General features: G+C 51.5%; 9 protein-coding genes across 9 annotated transcripts; 5 read left to right on the top strand and 4 right to left on the bottom strand.

Moving 5' to 3' along the window:
- Positions 1–301: 301 nt before the first annotated feature.
- CTHT_0031350 (uncharacterized protein) lies at positions 302–1183 on the top strand (the record flags this gene model as incomplete). Its single annotated transcript, XM_006693515.1, has 1 exon — positions 302–1183. The coding sequence occupies one exon, from the start codon at positions 302–304 to the stop codon at positions 1181–1183; it is 882 nt and encodes a 293-aa protein (XP_006693578.1).
- A 563-nt stretch (positions 1184–1746) lies between these two features.
- On the top strand, positions 1747–4860 carry CTHT_0031360 (uncharacterized protein; the record flags this gene model as incomplete). The annotated part of the gene is made up of 2 exons (XM_006693516.1): positions 1747–4236; positions 4312–4860. 2 exons carry the CDS (start codon positions 1747–1749, stop codon positions 4858–4860), a joined length of 3039 nt encoding a protein of 1012 aa, XP_006693579.1.
- Positions 4861–5562: 702 nt separating this feature from the next.
- Positions 5563–8636, top strand: CTHT_0031370 (helicase-like protein; the record flags this gene model as incomplete). Its single annotated transcript, XM_006693517.1, has 7 exons — positions 5563–5866; positions 5936–6021; positions 6087–6179; positions 6240–7213; positions 7280–7552; positions 7607–7711; positions 7766–8636. 7 exons carry the CDS (start codon positions 5563–5565, stop codon positions 8634–8636), a joined length of 2706 nt encoding a protein of 901 aa, XP_006693580.1.
- A 519-nt stretch (positions 8637–9155) lies between these two features.
- Positions 9156–10606, bottom strand: CTHT_0031380 (uncharacterized protein; the record flags this gene model as incomplete). The annotated part of the gene is made up of 2 exons (XM_006693518.1): positions 9156–10360; positions 10414–10606. 2 exons carry the CDS (start codon positions 10604–10606, stop codon positions 9156–9158), a joined length of 1398 nt encoding a protein of 465 aa, XP_006693581.1.
- Positions 10607–12593: 1987 nt separating this feature from the next.
- Positions 12594–13264, bottom strand: CTHT_0031390 (putative mitochondrial 10 kDa heat shock protein; the record flags this gene model as incomplete). Its single annotated transcript, XM_006693519.1, has 4 exons — positions 12594–12618; positions 12712–12770; positions 12850–13080; positions 13262–13264. The coding sequence occupies 4 exons, from the start codon at positions 13262–13264 to the stop codon at positions 12594–12596; spliced, it is 318 nt and encodes a 105-aa protein (XP_006693582.1).
- A 1041-nt stretch (positions 13265–14305) lies between these two features.
- CTHT_0031400 (serine/threonine-protein kinase-like protein) lies at positions 14306–17060 on the bottom strand (the record flags this gene model as incomplete). Its single annotated transcript, XM_006693520.1, has 4 exons — positions 14306–14937; positions 15004–16327; positions 16555–16835; positions 17015–17060. 4 exons carry the CDS (start codon positions 17058–17060, stop codon positions 14306–14308), a joined length of 2283 nt encoding a protein of 760 aa, XP_006693583.1.
- Positions 17061–18355: 1295 nt separating this feature from the next.
- On the bottom strand, positions 18356–18887 carry CTHT_0031410 (mitochondrial 54S ribosomal protein uL11m; the record flags this gene model as incomplete). The annotated part of the gene is made up of 2 exons (XM_006693521.1): positions 18356–18691; positions 18750–18887. The coding sequence occupies 2 exons, from the start codon at positions 18885–18887 to the stop codon at positions 18356–18358; spliced, it is 474 nt and encodes a 157-aa protein (XP_006693584.1).
- Positions 18888–19550: 663 nt separating this feature from the next.
- On the top strand, positions 19551–20886 carry CTHT_0031420 (uncharacterized protein; the record flags this gene model as incomplete). Its single annotated transcript, XM_006693522.1, has 4 exons — positions 19551–19573; positions 19654–19869; positions 19920–20721; positions 20782–20886. 4 exons carry the CDS (start codon positions 19551–19553, stop codon positions 20884–20886), a joined length of 1146 nt encoding a protein of 381 aa, XP_006693585.1.
- A 2731-nt stretch (positions 20887–23617) lies between these two features.
- Positions 23618–24399, top strand: CTHT_0031430 (uncharacterized protein; the record flags this gene model as incomplete). Its single annotated transcript, XM_006693523.1, has 3 exons — positions 23618–23675; positions 23730–24181; positions 24244–24399. 3 exons carry the CDS (start codon positions 23618–23620, stop codon positions 24397–24399), a joined length of 666 nt encoding a protein of 221 aa, XP_006693586.1.
- Positions 24400–24936: the final 537 nt, after the last annotated feature.

The following is a 24936-nucleotide window of genomic DNA, read 5'->3' on the forward strand; positions in this document are numbered from 1 at the left end:
ATCATAGCATCCTGCAGGTCTTCACCCCATGTCGAATACCACCTGCCTTGCAGCTATATGTCGCCCTAGAGAATGCTAAACACTCGGGCAGGGGTTGATTCAATTACCGAAAACCTGAGGTCGAACGTGCCTAGCCTGGTTCTCGACAACACATCCATTATCTTATCTGAGGCCGGCTGTAGAACCCTAGAGTGTAGCAGGGGGTTAAGAGGATATGGTTCGACCAAGGACTAAGGTTGGATGGTCCCTTAACATACTAGTACTACATCAAGAGGATCCTCGAGTGAAATATTAAGACAACATGGGCACCGAGAGTCAGTCTCAGAGAAGCAGTTCACAAAATATTCTCAATCCCAGAGCCGGCGATAACATCGAAGGCGACCCGACCCAGCCAACCAAACGAAGCCCAGCTTATGTTTCACCAATCCCAAAGATCGGTACCTTCACGCCCATGTTTCAAGACATCCAAATACCAGCCCTCGGTCGACCACGTCTATCGTCCTTCATCGGCACTCTTCTCATCGGAAAACCGATAGACGAAGACGGCGACATTGTAGACGAAAAGACAGGCCAAGTTCTAGCTCGAGCTGGTGGGGATCTACCGTCCATCGTAGGAAGGGTAGTGTCCAACAGCCAGGGCGATATACTAGGCGATGATGGAAAGTTGTTGGGTTATGTGGCAGATGTAGAGCTGGGTCGCACACGGCCGCCCATTTCTCCTGAGCAGCCACGCAGCTTGTTTGAGCTGATGGGAAAAGCGGCCAGCTCGTTGATGGTTGACCATCAAGGGAACATACTTGATGCGAGCGGATTTATAGTTGGAAAGTTTTACTGTCATGAAGATGCTATTCACGACGCCGATAATGCCGAGGGGAACATGCCGCCCAATGACAAAACAGAAAGGAGACAACAACAGCCATCATGTCAATCACAACATCTTACAACACCTCCCGAACAACAGCCAGAACAGCAAAAAGCACAACCAACAGGAGATTCGTCCAATGCAGGGCAAAATCAAGGCAGTGAGAGGACGAATGCCAGAGCTTGGAAAAAGGAGAGTCCAGAAGAGAGTCCTTCGGATATATTTTTGGACGTCAAGTCTACAAGAGAGGGAGTTCAACTGACCATTCGAATCCCTACTGTCTTCCCTGCGCCAAGGCTAGCACCTCCTGATTCTTCATGATCCCTCGCTCTGTAAACTGAGCTGAACTACGATATAATGTATATGCCTTCGCGTATGTAATGTTCTTTTGTGAGAGATAACGTTAGATGAGGAACTTGAATTGTCCTCTTCACTGCGATACCAGACCGGCTCGTCGAAAGACTCAAGACTTGCATGGATGTTGCCCTACCCGCATCCCGCTGGGCATGCCAAGAGCATCTATGACGTTTGCACTTCATCGAATCAAGATAAGCTTGAGAATATTTTATCCAAGAAAAAGGCAAAACCAATCCTCAAACCCCGGATGATTCATAGTGGCAATATGTTCGGAAAAAGCTGGCACGATTTGTGACGTAGGTAGGCTGAGCTATGGGCTGGTCCTCGTGTATCAGGTTGTTGAGGGAGCCCAGCTCAATAGTTTTAATACCACTCAGCATCTCAATACTCGAGGGTACGTTTAGAAAGTAACGTCTCAGCAGAAATTCAAATTTAAAGCAGCAAACTGTACTACTAGTTTTACAATTGATCTACGCATTCTTCTCGCTCCCTGATACTCTAGTCTTTATTCAGTTTACCATCTCACCATGAGCGACATTGTCCCGGAAACAGCCACACCTGGCGCTTGGCCATACAAGGGCGAGAGCAAAGAGGGTAGCGCTGAGCATAGTGCGGCCACACCGCGCTCATCCCTTGCTGCTTCCCACGATGTTGGTCTGTGTCCGGGAGAGCCAGAAAGTGGTGTTGACATGGAGCAGGGGGAAGGGGAATACAGTCATCGAGATATCCACGCGGAACGCCAGAAATTGGGAGAAGCGCAAGGGGAGCCCGAAATGATCAAAGTGAAAGCCGGCGGATCGGTGCCAGATGTGGATCAAGAGACAGTCAAGATGGAAAATATTCAGCCTAAACCTATGGAAGAGGGGAAGGGGAAGGGTAAAGAAGCGGTGAAAGAACAAGCAGCTGCTGACACGGGCAACAAGAAGTCGGCACTCACTGGGATGGCGAAGTGGGGATTCGCCAAAGCTGCTCAAAACTCTCAGGTACAAGGGGCCTTTTTGAAGGCGGCTAAGGACATGTTCTCATCGACACCACAATTGGCGGGCAAAACAGATCATCCTGTTGAGCTGCCCAGTCAGGCCGAAAGAGAGAAGGTTACTCCGCAGCGTGGTCCATCGGTGGAAGAAGTTAAGGATATGTTTTCATCTGCACCAGAATTGGCCGGGAAACCAGACCGTCCTGTTATTCTACCCATCCAGGAGGAGACTGTGAAAAAAACTCCCGCAAGTCCGCCATCTAAGCTAGAGGCCAAGGATACCTTTTCTGCAACAGCAGAGTTGGCAGGCGAGACAGATCGCCCAGTAGTTCCCACTTCTGAACTCGAAGAGCAGAAACAAGCCCCTGAGATTAGCGCCGAAGAAGGAGCTGCTGAACCTCTTGAAAAGCCGACGGATGTTCAGGGTGAATCCGAAAATGTTATTATAGAACCTGAAGAAAAGGTCGTTCAGGAAAAGGAGGGAATTTCAGAGGAAACAGACGAGACTGCTCTTCATGCCGGAGAGCATGCGCTGGAGGAACCAGTGAGCGCTACCGATAAAGCACTGGCCAAGGGCCAAAACGCCTCCCAGTCTTTTGCATATGACGCCGAACACGAGGGCCACTCAGCAGAAGGAGAGATACCTGCCCATGAAAATCACGGGGTGGAAGAGCCAATTCATGATCAAGAAAGGGAAAGAGAGGAGCTCCAGGTTCTCGAACCAGTTGCAGAGAAAGACAGCAGGAGAGAAGGTATCCCAGAGGGAGAAAAACTGGCTCCCAATATCCACGAAACAGCCCAAGAAAAATCAACCACCTGTATCGAAAAACAGAAAGCTGATAAGCCATTAACTGGAGAAGAGCTGCAAGAGGAGAAGGCTACTGACTGCTCGATTCTCAAAAATGGGACTGTAAACAAAGGCGGAAACGTCATTGACGAAGACGGCAAACCAGTTGGAAGGGTGACCGAAGGCGTGCTGCAACAGCTTATTGGAAGGAAAGTTGATGAAAATGGAAACATCTGGAGCAGCAGCGGCACAATCCTGGGCAAGGCAGAACCAATTCCCGAGGATGAACGCGAGATATTGCTCAAAGAGCCAGCGCCATTTGAGAACTTTCCGGATGCTAAAGTTAGCAAGAATGGGATGGTGATTTCGAATGACGAAGTTGTGGGCAAAGTTGTGAAGGGTGACTTAGCCATCGTTAGGGGTAAGGCTGTCGATCCAGATGGAGATATACTAGACAGGAGCGGGAATGTCATTGGGCACGCTGAGAGTTGGGAGCCAGAGCCTGAGACTGAGGTGGATAAGTCGATAATGGCCGGGAAGAGGGTGAACAAAGCTGGCAATATCGTCGATGGCAGTGGTACAATATTTGGGCGCGTGGTGGAAGGTGATGTGAGGAAGATGATTGGCCGCATGTGTGACAAGAACGGGAACGTCCTCGGCGAGAGCGGTGACATTCTTGGTAAAGCTGATCTTGTCCCTGAGGGTGAACGAGAAGGTATGAAAGAGGGTCCATTTGCCGAGTTGCAGGGCAGTATGGTAGTTAAGGATGGCACAGTCATCACTCCAGCTGGAGATATCGTGGGCCGACTTGTGAAGGGGGATCCAAAGTTGCTCTTCGGACGTCAAATAGACGAGGATGGTGATGTTCTCGACAAGAACGGCAATGTGATTGGGTTCGCAGAGCGCTGGGAGCCTGAAAAGGTCGAGAAAAAGAGGAGCCGTATGTATGGCCGGCGAGTCAACCGTGAAGGCAATGTGGTTGACGAAGATGGAAACGTTATCGGCAAGCTCACGTCTGGTGATGTCAGGATCTGCGGCGGGAAAGAGATCGATGAGGATGGAGACGTTGTTGATTCGAAGGGCAACATCGTTGGGCACTGCAGCCTTATCGAGGACATCCTCCCTGAGGAGTCAGCCGAGGAAAAGGAGCAACGAAAACAAGTAGAGCAAGACAAAAGGCTGGCTACGCAAATGGCAGTTTGCATCGAACAATGCCTTGACAGCATCCGGCCAATTTGCAAGCTGATCACCGAGGTGAGTGAAGCTGTTGGCAATTGGATACATGGATACACACTGGGATGACGCACGAGACTGACGACGACTCGGTAGAAAATTGACAGAGCAGAGCGCATGCCCGAGGACGAACGCGATGAGGAGCAGCTGGTCAGTGATGTTCGTCCCTTGATTGAGGAAGGGGGCCGCATTCTTAGCGAAGCTCGGGGCATCATCAAGGGCCTGGACCCGGATGGAAGGATCGCAGCTAAGGCCAAACACAGAGCAGCATCCCGCGAAGCAACACCCGAGGAATACCACCTGGCCGACGTGCTGAAAGACCTAACGGGTGACGTCACCCAGTGCATCGACAACGCCAAGCGTAAGCTAGAGGACATGCCGTACGCGAAGAAGGAGCTCAACCCACTCTGGGGGCTGCTCAACGAGCCGCTGTTCCAAATCCTCGCTGCTGTTGGCCTGCTGCTGGCTGGCGTGCTGAACCTCGTTGGCCGACTCCTTGGTGGCCTGGGTCTAGGCGGCATTCTCGATGGCCTCTTGGGTACTCTGGGCATTGGGCGCGTCCTCGAGAGCCTGGGCCTTGGTTCTCTCGGGAAAAGCGCAAAGAAAAAGGGCCGTGGGCTTCTTGGGGGTGTACTCGGTGGCTAAAAGACGAGGACAAACCCTCAATGATTATAAGTACATCTGATGCACAGGTAACAGCCCGGTTACTAAACCATATGCATCAACTTTGCGGTATCTCGGATCTGGTGAAACTTGAGGCTTAAGTTCGATTGAACGATTATCTGGTATCTGACTGTCTAGGTACGGATCCGTACTGTGTATAAGGTTTATGCTCCAAGATGTGATTGAATTTGTCATTTTTTGTTATTCATCGGAGCAAATGAGTGCCAGCTTTGTGTACGGATTAGGTAATAGAGGATACGACATCGAAGTGCCAGCGACAGAGCTGGAAAGCAGCGTGATTGATGCCTTCGCACGAAGATGAAGGTGAGCCCTGTCCAATTGCCCGTCTGTGGATTCCCAGTGTTATGCGTCACGTGATCACGCTCCAAGTAGGCGGGTCGCTCATTTACCCAATCGCGCCAGCTCGCGTTCGGTTTTCTTACTAAGAATCCTTCTTCTGCCTGCTCTCTTCTGGGATTGATCAACTCCATGTTTGCAACCTTCACCTCCTTCACCTTGACAAGGATCTGACATGCTGTAGACAATCTCATAAGAGACTACAGGGTTGAATTGGTTGTGTCGAAGCGCTCATTTTCAGCGAGAACATCGCGTGTTCTCAAGTTCAATTGGGTTTCCATTCACATCTTGCCATCACTTTTACCGCCATAACTCAGAAGACAAACAATGCCCCCCAGAGCATCCAACAAACGGACACATTTGACGGCATCCTCGTCTGACCTGCCTCAGAGCAGTCGTCCCACAAAAGCTCCCCGGCTCCCATCTTCGTCCTCACCTTTAACTCAACCCACTGATGTCGGTCTGAGTCAGCATGCGGTTGGATATTCCAATGCCACGTCTAGTTTTGCTAGAAACTTTCCGAGCCAATCTTCGGCATCACAGTCGAATATTTATGAGGATGAAGATCCCAACTCGATTGTCCTTACCCAGGTCGACGATGGCCCGCTGCGAGAACTGTATGGTTCCTTTGGTATGTGGGTTCCTTTTTGAACCCCTTCGTTGATTTCCTTAATGAATTCTGACTCGAAAATAAACACAGATGGTAAGATCGTCGGGGTGAGATACTATAACGGAATGGCCTCCGCGGGAGAAGTGGTTATCTGCACTAGAGAACCTTCAAATCCGGTAAGCCCCCTTAATATGGTAGGAATTTAATTGTTTCCTTTATGCTGACATGGCCATGTCCTCAGTACGACTCGAACGCCATTCGAGTTGATAACGTGCTTGGTCGTCAGATTGGTCACATCCCAAGAACAGTGGCTGCCAAACTTGCACCCTATATTGTAACCTTTGAGGCCTGAAAACTGTCACTCCTCGTAGTTCCCCTCTGACACTTCTATTAGGACAGCGGAGCGATTTCCATCGAAGCCACCCTCACAGGTGAAAAAGGCTATTACGACTGGCCCGTCCGTATTTCTATCTACGGTACTAGTGATCCCGTGGGCCGTGCGGAGCTCGAAGAACGCCTAAAGAAAGATAGGCTTGTATCAGCAATTCAGCTTAAGCAGACCCGGAAGGAGAACGAGAAACGGCGGGGGGCTATGGGCCTGAAGAGTGGTCGTAGCTCTGTCGGGTTTGCTGTTGACGAGCCTGAAAGCCTGTCGCTAGAAGAGTTGGCAAAGACTAGCCAAGTCGTGAACCTACGTATGGGCGGGGACGTCATTCAGAAATTGGCCATGAGCGAGGATCAGCTCGCCCAGATGCCCCTTGCTGAGCAGCCGAATGAGCTGAAAGCCCAGTTGCTTCCATATCAGCTGCAGGGGTTGGCTTGGCTGAGGGAGAAAGAGAACCCGACGTTTCCAGAGCCGGGCTCTCCAGACTCAGTTCAGCTTTGGAAACGTGATGCACAAGGCCGCTATGTTAACCTTGCTACTAATTTCACCGTTGGCACCCCCCCCGATCTGCTGTCGGGCGGCATCCTCGCCGATGATATGGGTCTCGGTAAAACGCTTCAAATCATCAGTTTGATCATGACAGGAGGCGAAGGCAGCACGCTCATTGTTGCGCCAGTTGGTGTAATGAGCAACTGGGAGCAGCAAATCCGACGCCATGTCGCCAAGGAACATATACCTTCCGTGGTTATCTACCACGGAGGTAACCGACACACGTTGGCAGAATCTCTTAAGGATCAGAAAATCGTCATCACCAGTTACGGCACCTTAAGTAGCGACACGATCTACGGCCCTCTATCGAAAATCCAATGGCGGCGTGTTGTGCTTGATGAAGCACACAGCATCCGTAATCCAAAGACAAACGCAGCTCTGGCTGCTTGCGCCCTCAGCGCGAAGTCGAGATGGGCCTTGACTGGCACACCCATGTAAGTTTGTTTTTCTTGCGCCTTTGTGCGATGTCTGGAAGACTATTTAGTACTAATCGCGCTCAGCGTTAATAATATTAAAGACTTCCAGTCCCTCCTCAAGTTCCTCCGAATCACCGGAGGCCTGGAACAGTCTGAAATTTTCAATGCTGTTATTGCCAGACCGCTTTCGTACGGAGATGCACGGGCTGAGGCTCTTCTGCAAGCCCTCATAAAGGACATTTGCTTGAGGCGTAGGAAAGATATGAATTTTGTTGATCTCAGACTTCCTCCCAAAACCGAGTACATTCACCGCATCGCCTTCTGGCCGGAAGAAAAGAAGAAATACGGTGCTTTGCTGTAAGTACAGAAACTTCGGTTCGTTACAATGGGACTTGCTAATCGGCTGTCTAGTGCCGAAGCTCAGGGTGCTCTGGAAGAGTATCAAAACAGGTCTCTTCTGGGCCAGAAGGTGCGGTTTCAGAGTGTTCTTGAGCGGCTCTTGCGCCTTCGACAGATGTACGCGAAGCCCTCCACGAATATTTACCGATAACAGTCACTAACCCAACACAGATGTAACCACTGGGCCTTGTGCAAGGAGCGGATTAATGATTTGATGAAACTTCTTGAGGAGCAGGATGTAGTGCCTCTCACTCCAGAGAATCGGCGTCTGCTGCAGGAAGCTCTCCAGCTTTTCATAGAAAGCCAAGACGAGTGCCCTGTTTGTTACGACGTGATGATCGACCCTGTGATCACTCACTGCAAACATCCTTTTTGCAGGAAGTGCATTACCAAGGTTATTAAGCTTCAACACAAGTGTCCCATGTGCCGCGCTGAGCTCTCTGAGGACAAGCTTATCGATCCCCCTCCCGAACACTCTGCTGAGGAGGAGAAAAAGACCCTCGACACAGAGGCAAAGAGTTCCAAAATCGAGGCCCTTCTCAAGATCCTTCAAGCGACGCTGAAAAATGACCAATCCAAGGTCATCATCTTTTCGCAGTGGACCTCTTTCTTGACTATCATTCAGCGCCAACTAGACGAAGCAGGATATACTTATGTCCGTCTTGATGGGAGCATGAGCACAGGCCAGCGCGATGCAGCCGTTAGAGCACTCGACAATGACCCCAAGACCCGAATCATGCTCGCAAGTCTCAGTGTCTGCAGTGTCGGGTTAAACTTGGTTGCTGCAGACACAGTTATCCTGGCTGACAGTTGGTGGGCTCCTGCTATCGAGGACCAGGCTGTCGACCGCGTCCATCGGCTCGGCCAAACCCGGCCAACAACTGTCTGGAGGCTGGTCATGGAGAACAGCGTTGAAGAACGCGTGCTTGATATCCAAGCTGAGAAGCGAGAGCTGGTCAGCAAGGCTTTCCAGGAGAAGGCTAGCAAGCAGAAGAAGACCAAGGAAACGCGTATGGCGGATGTTATGAAGCTGCTTTCTTGAGTTCATCTTTCGCCCTTTTATGGCTTTCTTCCTGAAAAATCTACACTTCCTATCGTCAAGTCCTGTCAGACGAACGAGGTGCTCTCTTGCTATATAGGACATGCTGGTAAAGAGGATATGTCTGATTAAAGACTTTCAATCTTCAGTCAGCTAGCCTATGCTCTACTTCTTGTTGTCTTTTAGATATCTGGCCTTGAGCCCTCCTACATAGGTAGAGGTAACTATGAAATGTTGATTGTGTTGTTGAAATCAGCAGAAAGTAAATGTATGAGAGATTGCTGAACATTGTCCCCTTGTTTATCGAAGAAATCTCATGCACTTATTCAAGTCATCAATCTATCGTTAACATAACTGCAAAAGAGGCAAGCGAAGGTAACATGATATCAATGGGAATTCCCGCCACAACAGAATCGAATGCATAAAGCTACTGAGGTCCTGCCTCCGAAGAATCGAAAATTCATCTTCTTGACACCCGTCTTCTACCATCACGAAGCAGGTGTCAACCGGAGCAGAGCAGTGTTACGCCATCGGCTCATAAACCACCCACCTCCTTTGTTGCTGCTTCCGTGTCGACTTGCAATGAGGACGATAGCCCTTCCCCTTCCCGCCTCTCGGCGGTGGAGACACAGTAGGCGTAGGAGCTACCTCATCATTCGGAATCGGAGTAGGACTCGACGTCACAACGGAGGTTGGCACAGCCGAGGTTGTAGACACAATGAACGTTGTGGCCTGACCACCACCGGTATTGCCACTGCCACTGCTACTGCCCCCACCGCCCGACACAACTTCACCTTGCTGTCCAGCATTCACCGGGTCCGGCAGCTTCCCACCGGGGATCGGGCTGTCAACCACCGCGGTCAGCTTCTGCCCCTCATTCGGCGGGCCCTGCCACTGTCCCGAACTGCACGCCTGCTGCAACACCTTGCATTTCTGCTCCTCCCACACGCGGCAGCCCTTGTTGCCCGACGGCGGCGCCGTCTTGTAGCACACCTCCAGCTGGTTCCAGCAGTTCTCGGCCGACGCCCAGCACCCAGCCTGGTTGGTGTAGCGGGGCACTTCGACGCCGCACCAGTTTGCGTTCTTGACCAAGCAGTTATCGGGTATCAGGCCGTCGGTTTGCTGGATCGTGGGGTTCTGCGCCTTGTTGTTGCCCGGGGGTGCCGTGGGGAAGTAAACTGCGGGGCCGGGCACGCGATAGCTGCTCTCCTTACCCTCGCCGCGGTAGACGTTGAAGTTGAGGCCTGGGTCAGAAGGGGAGAGGTGACCGGGAATGGAAACGGTCTTTTCGGAGGGAATAGCAGTCTCTGGTGGTACGCTGCTTTGGATGAAGAGTTGAGCGCAGCCGACATAGGGCTGAGGAGAGACAGCATTGCTTGTGACATTGTGAAGAGCGATCATCTCGGTACGAATGAGGTAGTAGCTGGTTGGAAGGCCCGAGGGAAGGTTGATACTTAGCAGGCCCTGGCTCGCATTAAGCTTTGTGACAGCCCACATATTGGTTGCCGTGTCAAAGCCCTCCTCGTAAATTTTGAACCAACCAGGACCGACTGCAGAATCGATGGTGATGTTGGAAACACGTTTGAGGTAAACGGCAATAGGGCCCTTGTGGCCTGCATCGATGGCTCCGGGCTGCGAAAGATCGGCCCACATCCGAAACTCGAAGGTGAGTTTGGCCCCGGCCGGAGCCGGGCAGGTGAAAGCCACAGGGATGTTGCCATCGCGGCCTAAGAGGTTAGTTTGAAACTGGGGGAAGCAGAGACTAGGGAGATTGGCTTACCACAGGCCAAATCAGGGTTATCATAGCCATAGATAGGATGCGTCGAGAGACTACCATCTTTTGGCATACGAACGCATGTTCCATCGCCCTGGTTGACATCGTTGATGAAAAGGGTAGTGAAGCAGGTGTGAGCAGAGGCCAGTGAGGCAAAAGCGGTCGCCAGACCGACTGTAAAAGCAACCGGGAAGCGCATCTTGCTTCTCTTGGTCTTCAAGGAATGGCCAGTCCTCAAGGACAACGAATGTAAAATCCCACTGGGAAGGTATTGAACAGAATGTCTCAATGAAGGGGCTTCTCTGTCGAAGGAATGCGGAGTGAGAAGCGAAGAGTAAATGATACCAAGTTCAAGGAGTTTATGTCAGACACTCGGATCAGGAAGCATAAGGACTGTCGAGAAAGAAAGGACTCGAAAGGATTGGAAAGGACGTTAACTGAAGGAGAGCGAGGAAGCCCAATGGGGATGATGACCTAAGGAATGAGGTTTAAAGTCTAAGACCAAGTCTGGGTTTCCAAATGAGTGAAGTAGCGGGCCCTGAAAGAGACTCGAGGCAGACACCCGCTACGACCTGGAACTAGGGACCAAATGACTGTGTTGATAAAAAAGATGGCTGCTCCCGCGCTAGGACAAGAAGAATCGGCCGAGAGAGCGGTTATAAATACCACGCCCATGGAAAAAAAGATACCGGAGACAAGGGAATGGAAAGGATTCCCGGTCACCAGACACTCGAGTCTATATCCGTATCGAGCCCTTGGCCCGTGTCCTCAACCTGCGTATGAAGTGATGTCTCCTGCATGTTCATCACCTGTCTTGCCGCATTACCCCCTGGACCCTGGCTGCTCGAAATATTCACTCAATCCTATCCAAAGAAAGGGCTGAAGGAATGCGTCGCAAACGCAGCAAGGTCGGGCCAGGACTTGGAACAACCAAACCGGGAGGGAGGGATGGCCTTTGTCAGACCGCGTTGTGCAACATGCCCGCCATATGGTTTGGAACTGAGCTGCCGCCGTGCCCCTGACAAGGCCGCGGCCGGGTGATAGGCTCTTGAGAAGGGCCTTCACATCCAAACGATGTGTGCCAGAAACCATCACCCTCCGGGCCTGTGCAACGTTGCTCCAGTGCTTCGGGACAAGACAAGCATGGAAGGCGACGAACAATATTCCCAGCTGGGATTGGGGTCCTGTGGATGCATGCTGGGTTGACAAGCTCATCAGGATCGTCGACAACCATGGCAGGAACCTAGAAACGAAACATTTGTGGGGACCGGCAGCTGAATGCAGCGGGCCAAGATTAAGTAGCGTGTTTCGAACTTTGCAGCCCTATGGTTTCGCCGCTTTCGCGCGCAAGGGGCCAAGGCCAGTGACAGCAAGCGCCGACGGGGCCAGAAAAGCGCCAATCCTGTGTCGTCTTACAGCATACCGTAGACATCGGGAGAAGCCAAGCTTTTGCTGTTGTCAGTCGAAAACATGTTGACATTCTGACGAACCTCTCGGCAGACGCATATTTAGGGCCTGTATATATCTGACAGTCAACACGCAGTCAACTCAGGTCCAGATGCACAACTTTCGGCTCGCCTGTCATCATTGCAACGCAGGCAACGTAAATATCGGAGCGCTGCATGTCAGCAGCCCAAGCTGAGCCGTGAGCCGTGCGGCATGCAGGGGCAAGGGTTAAAATTGTGATGGCGGTTTGGGAGAGCGGGAAAGTTACGCTGCGGTAATAAATCCCCCGAAAACTTTTCTCTTGGCAGCCATCCACGCTGATGCCGGTTCCCTCAAGACCTCCGAACGCATTGTAGCTGCGCTGCTGGCAGGGCCGCGCAGCCCTCTGCACTGAGAAAGGCTACCCGTCATAGGCCCCTTAAAGCTGATGGCGACACAGTACAAAGCCCCCAAAAACCTCACAGATCCGCGCGGGATCAGAGAGAAATTGCCGTGACAATAAGAACTGAGGGGCAATCCGTATGAGTGGAGATGACCGTGTATTCCTTTACAGAGTGCCGACCCAACCGAGAAGTTGATGCAGCCGCAACCGCAGGAACCTGTCCAAAACCTGCGCCAGCCTTCCAGCATTACACATGGCCGCGATGGCCTCCCAAGGATACTCATACAAGAGTTGTATTGTAATACATCATTATAGTACACGTTGCTCATGCGGGTATCTTGATTTCTGTACATTCAGTTTACTCGTTGATCTTGGCCAGAATCCTACACGCAGCGCATGTCAATATACCACACTCATATTGCCACACCTTCAGTGTTGACTGGCTCTGGCGAAGCCCAAGGGGAACATAGACTTACTCGCTATCCCGGAAGATGTGGTACTCCTCCTCGCCAACCTTGATCGAGGTGCCACCGTACTGCAGGCGTTTGCGTCAGCATCATCCCAGAGAATCAGTTTGGCAGACCAGAGCCCCGGAAAACGCAGTATTATCATACCTGAGGGATCAGCACACGGTCGCCAGCCTGTACGCCCATAGGCACGCGCTTGCCATCCTTATCAAGGGCTCCAGGGCCGACGGCCAGGACGCGAGCCTCGTTGAGCTCCTTAACCGAGGACTCAGGCAGGTAGATGCCGCTGGCGGTCTTGGCCTCGGCCTTGATGCGCTGCACGAGCACACGGTCGAGGAGGGGAACAAGTGACTTGATGTTGCGGATCGCGGTGGCCTTCTGTAAGCGTTAGTGGTAGCGTGATAAGCGCAAGCGGAGAAGAAAAGGGTCTGGAACGAGAAGGCGTTCGAAGCTTGGGTTCGAGGTATGCAGTTTTCTCTATTTCTCTTTCACACACGCTCTCTCCTCATCCCAAGCTGTCCAGTCCCAATGGCAGCGCAGACGCGGGGCTGGAGCTCACCATTGTAATAGATTGGTGTGCTGTGCAGCAGCTGTAGCAGGCTGTAAGGTGTAAGTGAGGTTCAGCAGAGGGCAGGCTGACGGGATGAAGTTGCAGCGAGGACGTGATACCTGATGGAACGGAAGATGGAGAAGTTTAAATGCTGAAAGAAAGTTCCGTTTTCTATAGCACAAGAGCAGACACCATCGGGGGGAGCAGGGAGCTTCTAAAACCATCTAGAATGTCTCCAAATTTTTAGTGGATCCCCGGCCAGCCGGCAGCACCGCTCATTGGTTGTCGGACCTATCGGATCCGTCGTTTCTCCCCGCCGAGTGCCGGGCCCAGATCCACTTATCCAGCGTCATGTTGGCTCCGCCCAAAGCGTCCCTGTTCATCGGCAACTTGGACAAGAAACAAAACATGGAAAATTAGAGAAAGCAAATAGAAGACAAGGCTGTTATCCCCGGCGAGGAGCCGGGCTAGTCACAGAGTATTGGAGCTATTCTATGCCACTGACGGTCGTTTGGAATGCCATTTGACCTTCGAACAGGGACCCCGAGTCACTCATTTCATTACCTTGGGGTGTGCAAAGCTCACGTTAAAAATGAAATAGGAAGTGTCAACAAGATATCTCAATTTCAGGTCCTCTATCTATACCAACAGTATGCGCAGCTATGCATGCAGACAATGAGCTCTATCAACAACTTGCCCAATCTTCCTAACATCCTATGTACCCATGCTGATAAGTCCAGTCGCAAAAAGCAGCTTGCCCCAACCACCGACTGAGCCCAGGTCTATATGTCCAGTGCCCGCTTTCTTGGTCAGACCAACCCAAACGCCCAAAAACAGTAAAACGGTAACTGCAGACAGAAACCCATAAAAGGAAAATCCTTCTCCGCCCCACCTTCTAGTATCCTACACGGCGGACGAGGGGGCCTTACCTGAACGGGATTCGCTAATCCTATTCCAAAACCTATCCAGCATTGACGACAACAAAGACATGTGAAGTAAATGTTATCTGGTACCGTGACAGTCCGCCGTGTCAGACAGCTCAACACCAGGGCTCTATTTCTGTGGAGGAGACGGAGGCTCCAACACGTGCGTGTGGTCATCGGCGTTGAATACTTGGCCGTTCTCGGCCTGCCGACAGATGACCGTGTTGGCCACCCACGGATCATCCAATATTTCCTGCATTGTGGCCCTCTTCTTGGGATCCAATTCCAGCATGCGGCCGATGATGTACCTAGTCTCCCTAGGGAGCAGTCGAAGGATACGCCAGGGCCCGCGTATCGTCTCCTTCTTCTCTCCGGCCGGTGCTGGTTGTTGTGGCTTCCCATCCTGCTGATTGGATGCTTCTCCCGTGGCGTTCTCTGACTTAGAGATGGGCTCCTCTTTCGCTCTTTTCCCGTCCTCCTTTTCAAGGGCCTGTTGATCAAAGTCTCTTGCCGGTGTGTCATTTACCGCGGTCATGGACGCCGAGTGCGGAAGGATCAGCTTCTTCGGATCATGACCCGGTGTCGGTTCGGCCGCGAACAGCTTGAATGACGTGTCCGACAGCCTTGGAATCTTCCAGGGAAAGCGTCGAAGCGTCATACAGCAGAAAATGATTGCTAAAGACCAGATGTCCACTGCCTGCGGGTCGTACTTTTTCTCATCGTACACCTCTGGTGCGAGGTATGGATCTGAACCAACAATGCCTGAGGGACACGTTAGCAAAGTTTGTCAGGGTAGTAAAAAGATGCCACTAAAGCCATGCTACTTACCCGACGCAAGAACGAGGCCGCTTTCAAATGGGTACTTAAAGACATGGGCACTACCAAAATCAATGATCTTCATAATGCCCCGTTCGCTGACAACCACGTTGTCGAGCTTTAAATCCCGATGTGCTAGGCCCATGCTATGAAGGTACGTGACACCACTCAGAATCTGCAAAAAGCAGCAGCTGATTTCCTCTCGAGTCATCTTGCCTGTCATAACGATGGCAAACAGGTCGTACGGCGCATATTCCATCACCACATACCACTTGCCCCTTTCTTGCACGATATCCAAGGTCTCGATGATGTTGCCGTGATGGAGCGACGAGCCCATACAATATTCCGCCGTGAGCTTCTTAACGTATTCGCGCTCTGTCTCGTAAGAATGCCGGGGCCGAAACTCTTTGACGGCAAAGACAACCCCATCCTCGGCACGTCTCATGAGTCTGACAGACCCTCCTGCACCAGCACCGAGGACCTTGCCCAGTTTACCATATTTCGATGACAGGCCATGGTCATCGCCGAACGGTATCTGAGCTCCTTTGGCGCTTGATGATGTCTTCCCCGATCGGATGGACGCGGCCGGTGACGCCGTCCGCTTGGATTTACTGGTCGGAACCAACTTGAAGAACCGTTTCAGATCGGCCATCGAGCTGTTCCTACTATGTGTAATGCCATCATCTGACTGCCGTTTGTCCCCCAAGGCCCGAGGCAAGCTCAAAAGGGACGAACTGGAAGAACTATGCTTCTTTTTTTTTGCGAAGATGAAGCGCGGCTCAATGCCCTTTTGCGCTGGTCGTCTGCTTGCTGCATAAGGATCGTCTGCCTCGGCAGGAGGTAGAATTTGCCGGGTATAGAATTGAGAAGCTGTGGCAGCTCGCGATGGACTGGAATCACGGGATGGAGAGACTGAACTGGCTGGTGAAACCGAGGCACTTGCAGCGCCGATAGAGAAAAGGCCCCGACGATGGTCACCGAGAGGTGTATGTTGCATCTGATCTCTCCCTTCCGAGGTAGCTGGCCGCCGAGCAAGCCTTCCGCGATCGGCCATCGTGACATGAGGAACAGCTAATTGCGCAGAAGCCGGGGATGACGGCTCCTGGGTTGACTCATGCGGGGCGATGATATCGGGGCCACGACTTATCGGTTCATGGTTACCAGAGGGCTCTCGCTTTTGGCCCCCTTCAGCAAAGCCGGTTCCAGCTGGGGTGAGAGGCGGCGAATTCATATCCGCACCACGAGCACTACTAGTTAGGCAGGGTGAGCCATGACCGCCTGAGCTTTGTGTAGGCTGGCGGCTCGGCTCTCTAGACTCATCGTCGCGCGACGTAGACTGGATACGCCGGATGTTAGCTAAATGCTTTAGCACCGAAATATGCCCGCAAACGCTCAAACAAAGGACAGTGCCATTTGTTGGGTCCAAAAGCTCTGTGGGAAGGAAGAAAAGTAACACGGCCACTCCCGAAACACAAACGAACACAAGCCGGACCACGAGGTCGCTTCGCCCAGAATTTGACCCGAACACGAGAGCACAGAAACGGTACTAAAGGCGGAACATACTCTTGATGGAGGCAGAGAAAACGGCTCATAGGAAAAGATGTTCATCTTTCGCTCCTGAGGTGGCCAGGCACTCAGTCTGTTGGAAAACTCGCGGATTTCATCTGTAGTCACCTGGCCGGGGTCACTAAGAGAGCCTGCAGTGCCGTCGGCGGCCGGCAGGGTTGACGATGGTGCATCGTTGGGGGCAATCGCAATCTCTTCGATGGTCGACTTAAAGCGGACTGCAGGTGGCGACTGGATTGGATGACTGTTTGGCGTTTGGGTAGTAATTCGGACTGCATCTGACAGTTGAAAGGGCCAATGTCAACACACGAACACAATTGCGATCGTATCGAAAAGCGATGGGACCTGAGAAGTCGCGCATTCCCGCAAACGCTTTTGACGGCGTTTGTCTGACAGTCCTCGGAGCGTGGGGGATCGAGCGATAAAGAGGGGCAAAGGACCTCGGGTAAATCCTTACCTCCCGTCCGGACGTTGAGGTCGCCTACGGTCGTGCTGGTCGTCATGGTGCTGCTGAGAGAGCGCCTGCCGCGCTGGATGCTGCAATGCCTTTCAAGTTGCAGCAGCGCGAGGGAAGGCACAGTGATGGCGGGAACAAAGAGGAAAATGGCAGCGCAGACGATAACAGCGCCGGCGACCTTGATGTCGTTGCGACGTGGTGGGGTGTGGCACGGGGAGCTACTTGGCAGGTACTTCCATAGATGGCTCCCGGCTGTCACAACGCTACGAACGCTGGCTGCATTCCGCGAGAGGCACGATGACGAGCTTGTAACTGCGTGGTATTGTCAGGGTGCGATGGATCCGGCTGGCCGGCGCCCCGTTGTTGGCGATTCTTTCCGGGCAGCTGTGGGCCCCAAGCCAAGTAAAGTCCCCTGAAGCTCGCCGCTTAGTGTCCCTCTTAGATTTTTTTGGCTTTTTTACCCCTTGTGACTTTTACCAGCACATCGCAATCCACGGAGTTCCCCTCCGTTTCAGCTTTCACCAAGTTTCGATTGACTCAATGACTCGTGGGATGTATCAGTATCAGTCAGGCTTCCAGCCGTTGGGCTAACACGGACCGGTACAATGCAAAGATAAGGCTGCTTAGGCAACCTCCAGAGGTCCACGGGTATTCTCGATCAAGGGCACATGCTTCCCAAAACGGAAGAGTGGATCCCTACCACCTGGTTCCACGCATTGGATTGAAGTGCGACCCGAGATTATTCCTGTCAACAAGAGCCGAGACGCTCCCAAGACGCATTTGGACTTCGGCTACAGATCAAGTCAACTCTGTTACGGCGCAACGAGCTCCTTGTAGGATGCGGTGCTGCCATCCGTTCATCGTCGGTCTTTGGACCTGCTGACAGCCCAGTTCAAGCGGGCTGTCTTAGCTCCGCCGGATCCATCATGCCGGAAGGATGCCGCAATGCAGCCGGTTCGCACTTTTGGGTCAGTCGTGCGGCCAGCATGCTTGGGTATGGGTAGCCCGTTGGTGTTTTCGTAAGTCCTACTGAGCTTCGAGGTGGTCACCGAGGACGTGGAACCAGCCATATCCCCCGAAGCTGCCAGGCCGTGGAGGCGCATAGAACAACCAATCCCGCCATGGACTGATAGCCCAGATCCAAATTTGCTGCACCAGGAATCTTCTGTCAAGCAACAGATGTGGTATTGTACAACAGCATAGTATACAAGGCGACGTAGTCTCTATGCGCCTGATGTGATGGTCGTCACTGATTTCGCTGTTTGTCCGAATTGCCTTAAACAACCGTAAACGCCGTATGCAACCAACCAGCCCAGCCTCAAAACCCATAACCCTCTGCCCTCAGGGCACAACGTTAATTCCTATCGACTTGGCCTGGTAAATGATGGACCTGCAAAGGCCCTCGAGGGACAGCCCGGAAAGACGGAGTTCGGAGTGCTTGATCTTCGCGATTTCGTAAACATGTTTGAGACTGACTGTGCCGACAGTCTCGTGGCCCGGGTTACTCGCTCCCTTCCTCTTGCCCTTCTTGCCAATCGGTGCCTCAGCCGCGTTAAGGAGAAGCCAGGAGGTCTGAGGAGTCCGGATCTCGAAGGTAAACGACCGGTCGGGCTTCACTGTTACCCGAACAGGTAGAGGGGTGCCGGGAATGATGTGCGCTGTCCGAGCATTGAACTCCTGCAATGTTATATCAGCACTTTCCTGTCCCTCACGTCACTTCCCACAGAGCCCAGACCTTGCAAAAGTCCATCGACTTGATACCCTTGCTACCAAGAGCCGGGCCAACCGGTGGGCTGGGACTTGCCTGACCAGCGCCGACAATGATCTTGACAACCTGCTCAACACCACCAGTCGCGGCCCGTGCCTTGGACATTGTTCTGTCTGGAGTCGGCTAGGCTTGGAGAAGGCAGTCGTGGCAGGTGAGGATCTGCGGGGGAGGGGGAAGGTCTCGGGCGCGTAGGTCGAGCTTCGGTCTCTTCCGGAAAGGCGTTATTGGGCTGTCGAGGAGCCGTCGTGTTCTGGAGCAGGACGCAGCCCCAAAAATTTCCGCCCTTCTGGGTGGATGTACCGTAACGTATGAGTGAGCAGAACACCAGCCACATTGCCGTTACACAGTCTTGCAATGATTGTAATTTACGCAATGAACTGCCATTTCTTACATAACCTATGTAACGACTTCCCCTACACTACAGACACGTGGACACGGATATGGTGAGTTCAGCCACAAATGCCCCTCTCTAGCGGGTGCCAACCCCCTTTGCCAAGAGACGAGCGCGCTGACTGTGACTTGAGCTAACAAATCGACCTGTGAGGTGACGTCCAGCGTCCCACCACTGGTCGGGCTATTAGCGCCCGTTTTGCAAACTCCTCGCTTTTATTCGAGCCATCCCCCCTTGACGGCGGTGAACCATTTGAACTCAGACGCAACACACCCGCAGTTCGACGTCAAAATTAGCTAGTTCCTGTCTACCTGGCTGCCAGCGGCTCGATCCTATTTTGATTTGTTGTTGTTCTATTTATCGCCACACTTCTCATCATGTTCAGGTGGGCGCAGCAAGCGTAAGTTCAAAATCACCCTTTGCCGCTTTCCCTTTTCCCCCACGCGAAAGCATATGGTCTGACTTGTTCTCCTTACGCAGGCTGGCCAACGTCGCCGGCACTCAGGAGCCAATCTATGGCCCCTCTGCCATCAAGTCCGTCGCGGAGGAAACCGTGACGACCCCGTACACTGAGCTCACCCGGGACGATCTCCGGTGGGAAGCGTTGGAGTCAACCTGTGTCGAAACGCAGACCTTCTACTTCATGTCGGAGGGTGGCCAGCTCGCGTTTTGCCAGGTCATTTACAGCAGCCTGGCGTATGCTCTGACCGCTACACCCGTGCTCGCATTAGCTAACAGTTAGGCAGCGGCATCCGAACAACCTGCCAGTTCAACTGCAAGATCTTCAGCCTCGACGGCTCCAAGCCCCACCTCTGGTGCTCGACTCCCTTGATAAACCACGAGTTCAGCGAGGATAAGACTGCGTTTTATGCCAACGACCTGGCGGTTGAGCTTTCCGAGGACGGCACTACCTTCACGATCAAGTCGATGAATGACCCGAATGCCATCGTCAACTTGGTAGTCAGGAGGACGGCACCGGGTTTCAAGGCCGGCAAGACAGGCAAGACCCTATTCGGTACCGATCTTTCTAACCCCTGGGGCTCTATGCGTCATCTCTTTTGGCCCAGATGCGAGTCTGAGGGCACCATCACCACCAAGGACGGGCCCATTGATTTCAAGGGAAGGGCATTCTTTGCCCATGCTCTCCAGGGGATGAAGCCTCATCATGCCGCCGCCAAGTGGAATTTCTGCAATTTCCAGGGGCCTACTTACTCAGCCATTCTGATGCAATTCACCACCCCACCTTCATATGGCTCGACAGTTGTGGCTGTTGGTGGTATTGCTAAAGATGGTGAAATCATTGTGGCTGGTTGTGAGAGCGATGTCGCCCATCTTGAGACCAAGAGCGACAGTCAAAATGACTGGCCAGAGCCCACCATCATCAAATACACTTGGGCTGGCAAGACCAAGGACAACAAGCCCGTCACTGCTGTGATTGAGGGTGCCTTGGAGGAAAGGCTCGACAGGATAGATGTCATGGCTGAGGTTCCGGGTTTTGTCAAGAGCATTGTGGCTGCAGCTGCTGGTACAAAGCCATATATCTACCAGGTTTGTCATCATCCCTAGATCTTTTGTTCATTATCAAGTTGCTAACAATGACTTGCACAGTACTCCCCTCAAAAGCAAAAGCTCTCTCTCAAGCTCAAGATTGGCGACCAAGAAGTTACTGAGGAGGGAGTCATCTTCACCGAGGCTACTTTTATCTCTGCTTGAGAAAGCTGTTAGTCAAAGTGCTGGTGATACACTTAAGTAATTCTAACCGGTGTGTTTGGGCTTGACCTTCTTTTGCAAAGAGCACATTATGCGTTTTTTCTTTCAGAAGCAAAGTGATGATATTGTTCTATAATAGCATCTTCGTTTTACAGGAGCATGAAGCATATAAACCAGCTCCACTAATATAATGATCGACTCTAACCTGTTGTGATTTTCTTGCCTACCACCTAAGTGTGAGCATTCTTTTCCCAATTAGTATTTCATTCATGAAGCTCTTTCCCTATAGTTTATAAGCACCTGCTCTATTTAGACAATAGAATGACTAAAAATGAGACAGAATCTTTTGAGAAATCTAAAAACTTCCTTGATTACATGCATAACATTCCAAATGATATTTAGATATGTGGTTAGATTAATAAGCCAACGTATCTGAGATGTATAACTTCTACAGCCTTCTAGGGCGCATACCAAGCGACGCATTGGCAGGCGTTATCCTCGAAACAATCTCCCCTTTTCTCTCACTTTGTAAATTTCCAAGTTCGCCTTTTGACACTTTGCTATCTACAAATGCACAAATCTTCCACACATCGCACTCCTTACCGAGTCAGCAACACCTACGATCCAATTGTTGAATGTCATTGTGTTATATTTACTCACAGCGTCTACTAGCGCAATGCGGCCTGCCATACCAGGTGGCTCAAAGCGCCCTCGATTGGGGGCAAAGGCCCTGTGCTTAGTACAAAGCAAAGAGCCATCGTTAAGATTCACCCTCTCAACCTAAAATCCAAACAGTAGTAAACATCATTGGAAGAGTCATTAATAAATTAATATTATAAAATCATAAAAGATTCCATTCATGACATTACAAAGCCTGCTATAAAATATGCGCTATAAAATATGCACACCCAGTCATATCATTGTAATTCTGTAGTCGGTAGCTGTCACCTCATTTGGAGTTGTGTTTTCATTTGATTCATCTTTTTCAATTGATTTCACATCATTTTACCTTTCTCCTCCCATTTTCCTCCACTCACTCGGATGATTTTATATTTCTCTGGATTTTGCATCAATGGATCAATCACTAACGTGCTTAAGGCCTCTTGCTTGCCATGGCGGCGTCAAGCGGATTCGGCAAGAATCAACAACGAGGTTCGGGGTGTCCTCAAAACACGCCTATTATATGGTTAGTCCTCTCAATCTTAAAACCCCCCCCCCAACCAAAAACACACCCACGTACCCATCACCCAACATACAGTTCTAACATGAATCAGATCCTTCACGATTGTGTCACATTCGTCAAGTATAGAAACACAAAGACCACTACCGTAAACGATGCGATTTTCGCTTGCGCAAAATTGGGAAGCCTACTTGCGGCTTCAACCCAGAAACTTGATAAACCGCCCAAAAAAATTGCAATAGGAGAAGATGGCGACCCGCAGATATTAGCTCTTTATTCATATAGGTGTTGGGAGGATGGAGGTGGGCTCCGTCCAATCTGCTAGTTGAGGCTTAACAAGAAATCCGTCATTGTCACGGAGCCCAGCGAGTCAGTGCGCAGCTAATCCTTCTATCACCTAGCCCGGAGTTTCCATGTTAAACAGACCGAAGCCGGGACCCGCACCGAGAACCGACCGTCCTTTGCCGTGGGCGCGGCAGTGCCTGCGCTTTCTCATCTAACTACTGCAGTGTTGATATATTGTTTTGAGACATGCAAATTTTAGAATCATGATGTGTGCCCGGTGGTTGAATGCCGATCAAGCCCGCTCATTGATTTGTACTCACAAGCTGTGATGATGTCTGAAGTTTCTTGGCCACCTACCTAGGTAGGTCCCTCCAGTGCTTCGGTAGGTAAGGTATGTAGAATGTATGCAGCCGGCTCCGCCGGACGGGCCTGGTAAACTGTTCCCGGGATTCTCCGGAAGGCAGGCTGACACCCTGCTTTCCAGGGACAAGACCTTCGTTTCACCACCTCCAATAGAATCCGTGCTTCACTTCCGTGTTACACTCTCCAGCAAGGTCAGGAGGACTGGAGGAACACCGATCAGAGACTGTCAACACGAGCTATGAATGGATTCTGGCGAAATTCACATCCCTGGCTTTCCCGAGCGGTGGCATTTGTTCAAGGATGGCTTCTTCAGGGTTTTTATGATCTGGTGTGCCGCTTATCATCCGCTCTATGTATATATAGGCAGCACATAGCAAAGGTTGGCATCTCAAGGATTTCCAAGCATCACTCCATGTTGAGCACTGCACTCCAACTTGGCTCCGTTCGACTGCCATCTGACGTTAATCTCAGATTTCCTTCCCCATGATACTGATCTCGGGTAGGAGGAAGCTTCCTATCCTCTCGTTGAAGCAGGGAGTTCAGGTCACTAAGATTGCAATACCCAACCTATTTCCAGTGTGCCAAGTTGGACTCGGATACTCTATTGCTCTTCGGGTTGCTGCAACAGCTCCTAGACTTAGGGATTCGTCTTCATCTACACGAAGTTTCACGACAACATGTGCCAAGCAACTTCGTGACATTTTCCCAGCTAAAGAAACAGCATTAATTCGCCGAACACCTCCAGCCTGGCCGCACCATGGCTTCACACAGGAGGAATTGGAATCCGCCGTTCCAGCCCACCGGGAGCCACGGACAATGAGCGACTGGATCGCATATAAGTTTGTGAGGACATGTCGGTGGTTCATGGACCTTGCAACCGGCATGAAGCCAGGCCAAAAACCCAACATGCAGGATCCCAGGGCATTGGTTGCGGAGAAGCCCTTGACGGAAGCACAGTGGTTGGGTATGTTTCCCTGCAGAGCTGGCTCGCAGTCATAGAATGCTAACAATCGCAAAGTGCGACTGATCTTCCTCGAGTCTATTGCCGGTGTGCCTGGAATGGTGGCGGGAATGCTCAGGCATCTATCATCGCTAAGGCGTATGAAGCGGGACAATGGCTGGATCGAGACACTGTTGGAAGAGTCATATAACGAGAGGATGCACCTCCTCACGTTTATGCGCATGGCTCAGCCGGGGTGGTTCATGAAAACCATGATCATCCTTTCTCAGGGCGTCTTCTTCAACGCCCTGTTCCTCACCTACCTGATTTCTCCCAAGATCACACATCGTTTTGTCGGCTACCTCGAGGAAGAGGCAGTCCATACATACACGCGCCTTCTCGGTGAAATCGAGAGAGGTGACTTGCCCAAGTGGTCTGATCCCAACTTCCCCGTTCCACAGATTGCCATCGAGTACTGGCGCCTGCCCGAGGGAAAGAGGACGATGAAGGATCTAATCATGTACATTAGGGTTCGTCCATCCCGCAGTATGGTTGCTACTGTGGAGAGGAATGCGGCTAACACACACGCTAGGCAGATGAGGCCGTTCACCGGGGAGTTAACCACACGCTGAGTGGTTTGAAACTAGATGATCCAAACCCATTTGTCAGCGAGTTCAAGGCTGCTGGCAAAAGGCCAAATCCGGTGCTGAAGCCAACAGGCTATGAACGCGAAGAGGTTATCGGATGAGTCTTGAAAAGCAATGGCCTCAGTTCTTATTCTCTCATCTCTGCTTCTCGACGGCTCAACTGTGTTTATTAGGTTCGTTTCTCCTTCAGAACGGGTTGGGTTGGCGCATTAAAATTTAGGTTGTGTAAGGGATGCGGCGAAATGGATGCTGATCTCCTCTTAATTGAGAGTGCTGAGAATCAGCACTACTGTGTACGTTACCGCTGAGATCAAAAGTATTTCTCTCTCGTTCCCACTGGGAAAACGATGCAGGCCTGATAACATGCTTGTCAGCATGGGTATGATGAACCTCACTCTCTGTCCAGTTGTGTAATTCGTTTAAGTAAAGGCTATCGTCCCTCGGGGCTAAAGCAATTGTTAAGAAACCTTACTTAGGGGGTAAGCACTGTACTACAGCAGCAGCCCGCAATGGAGCGACCAGTTCTGCGCTGCGTAATCTGTAATCCTGTTTCCCTAGCTCTCCTCAAACGATTGTTCATATCGGTTGATCTCAGCAGAGGGAAGACTTGAGCGCACACGATTCTCTCCAGGGGCTAG

This window comes from Thermochaetoides thermophila (genome assembly GCF_000221225.1).
Source record: "Thermochaetoides thermophila DSM 1495 unplaced genomic scaffold scf7180000011816, whole genome shotgun sequence".
Taxonomy (NCBI): domain Eukaryota; kingdom Fungi; phylum Ascomycota; class Sordariomycetes; order Sordariales; family Chaetomiaceae; genus Thermochaetoides; species Thermochaetoides thermophila.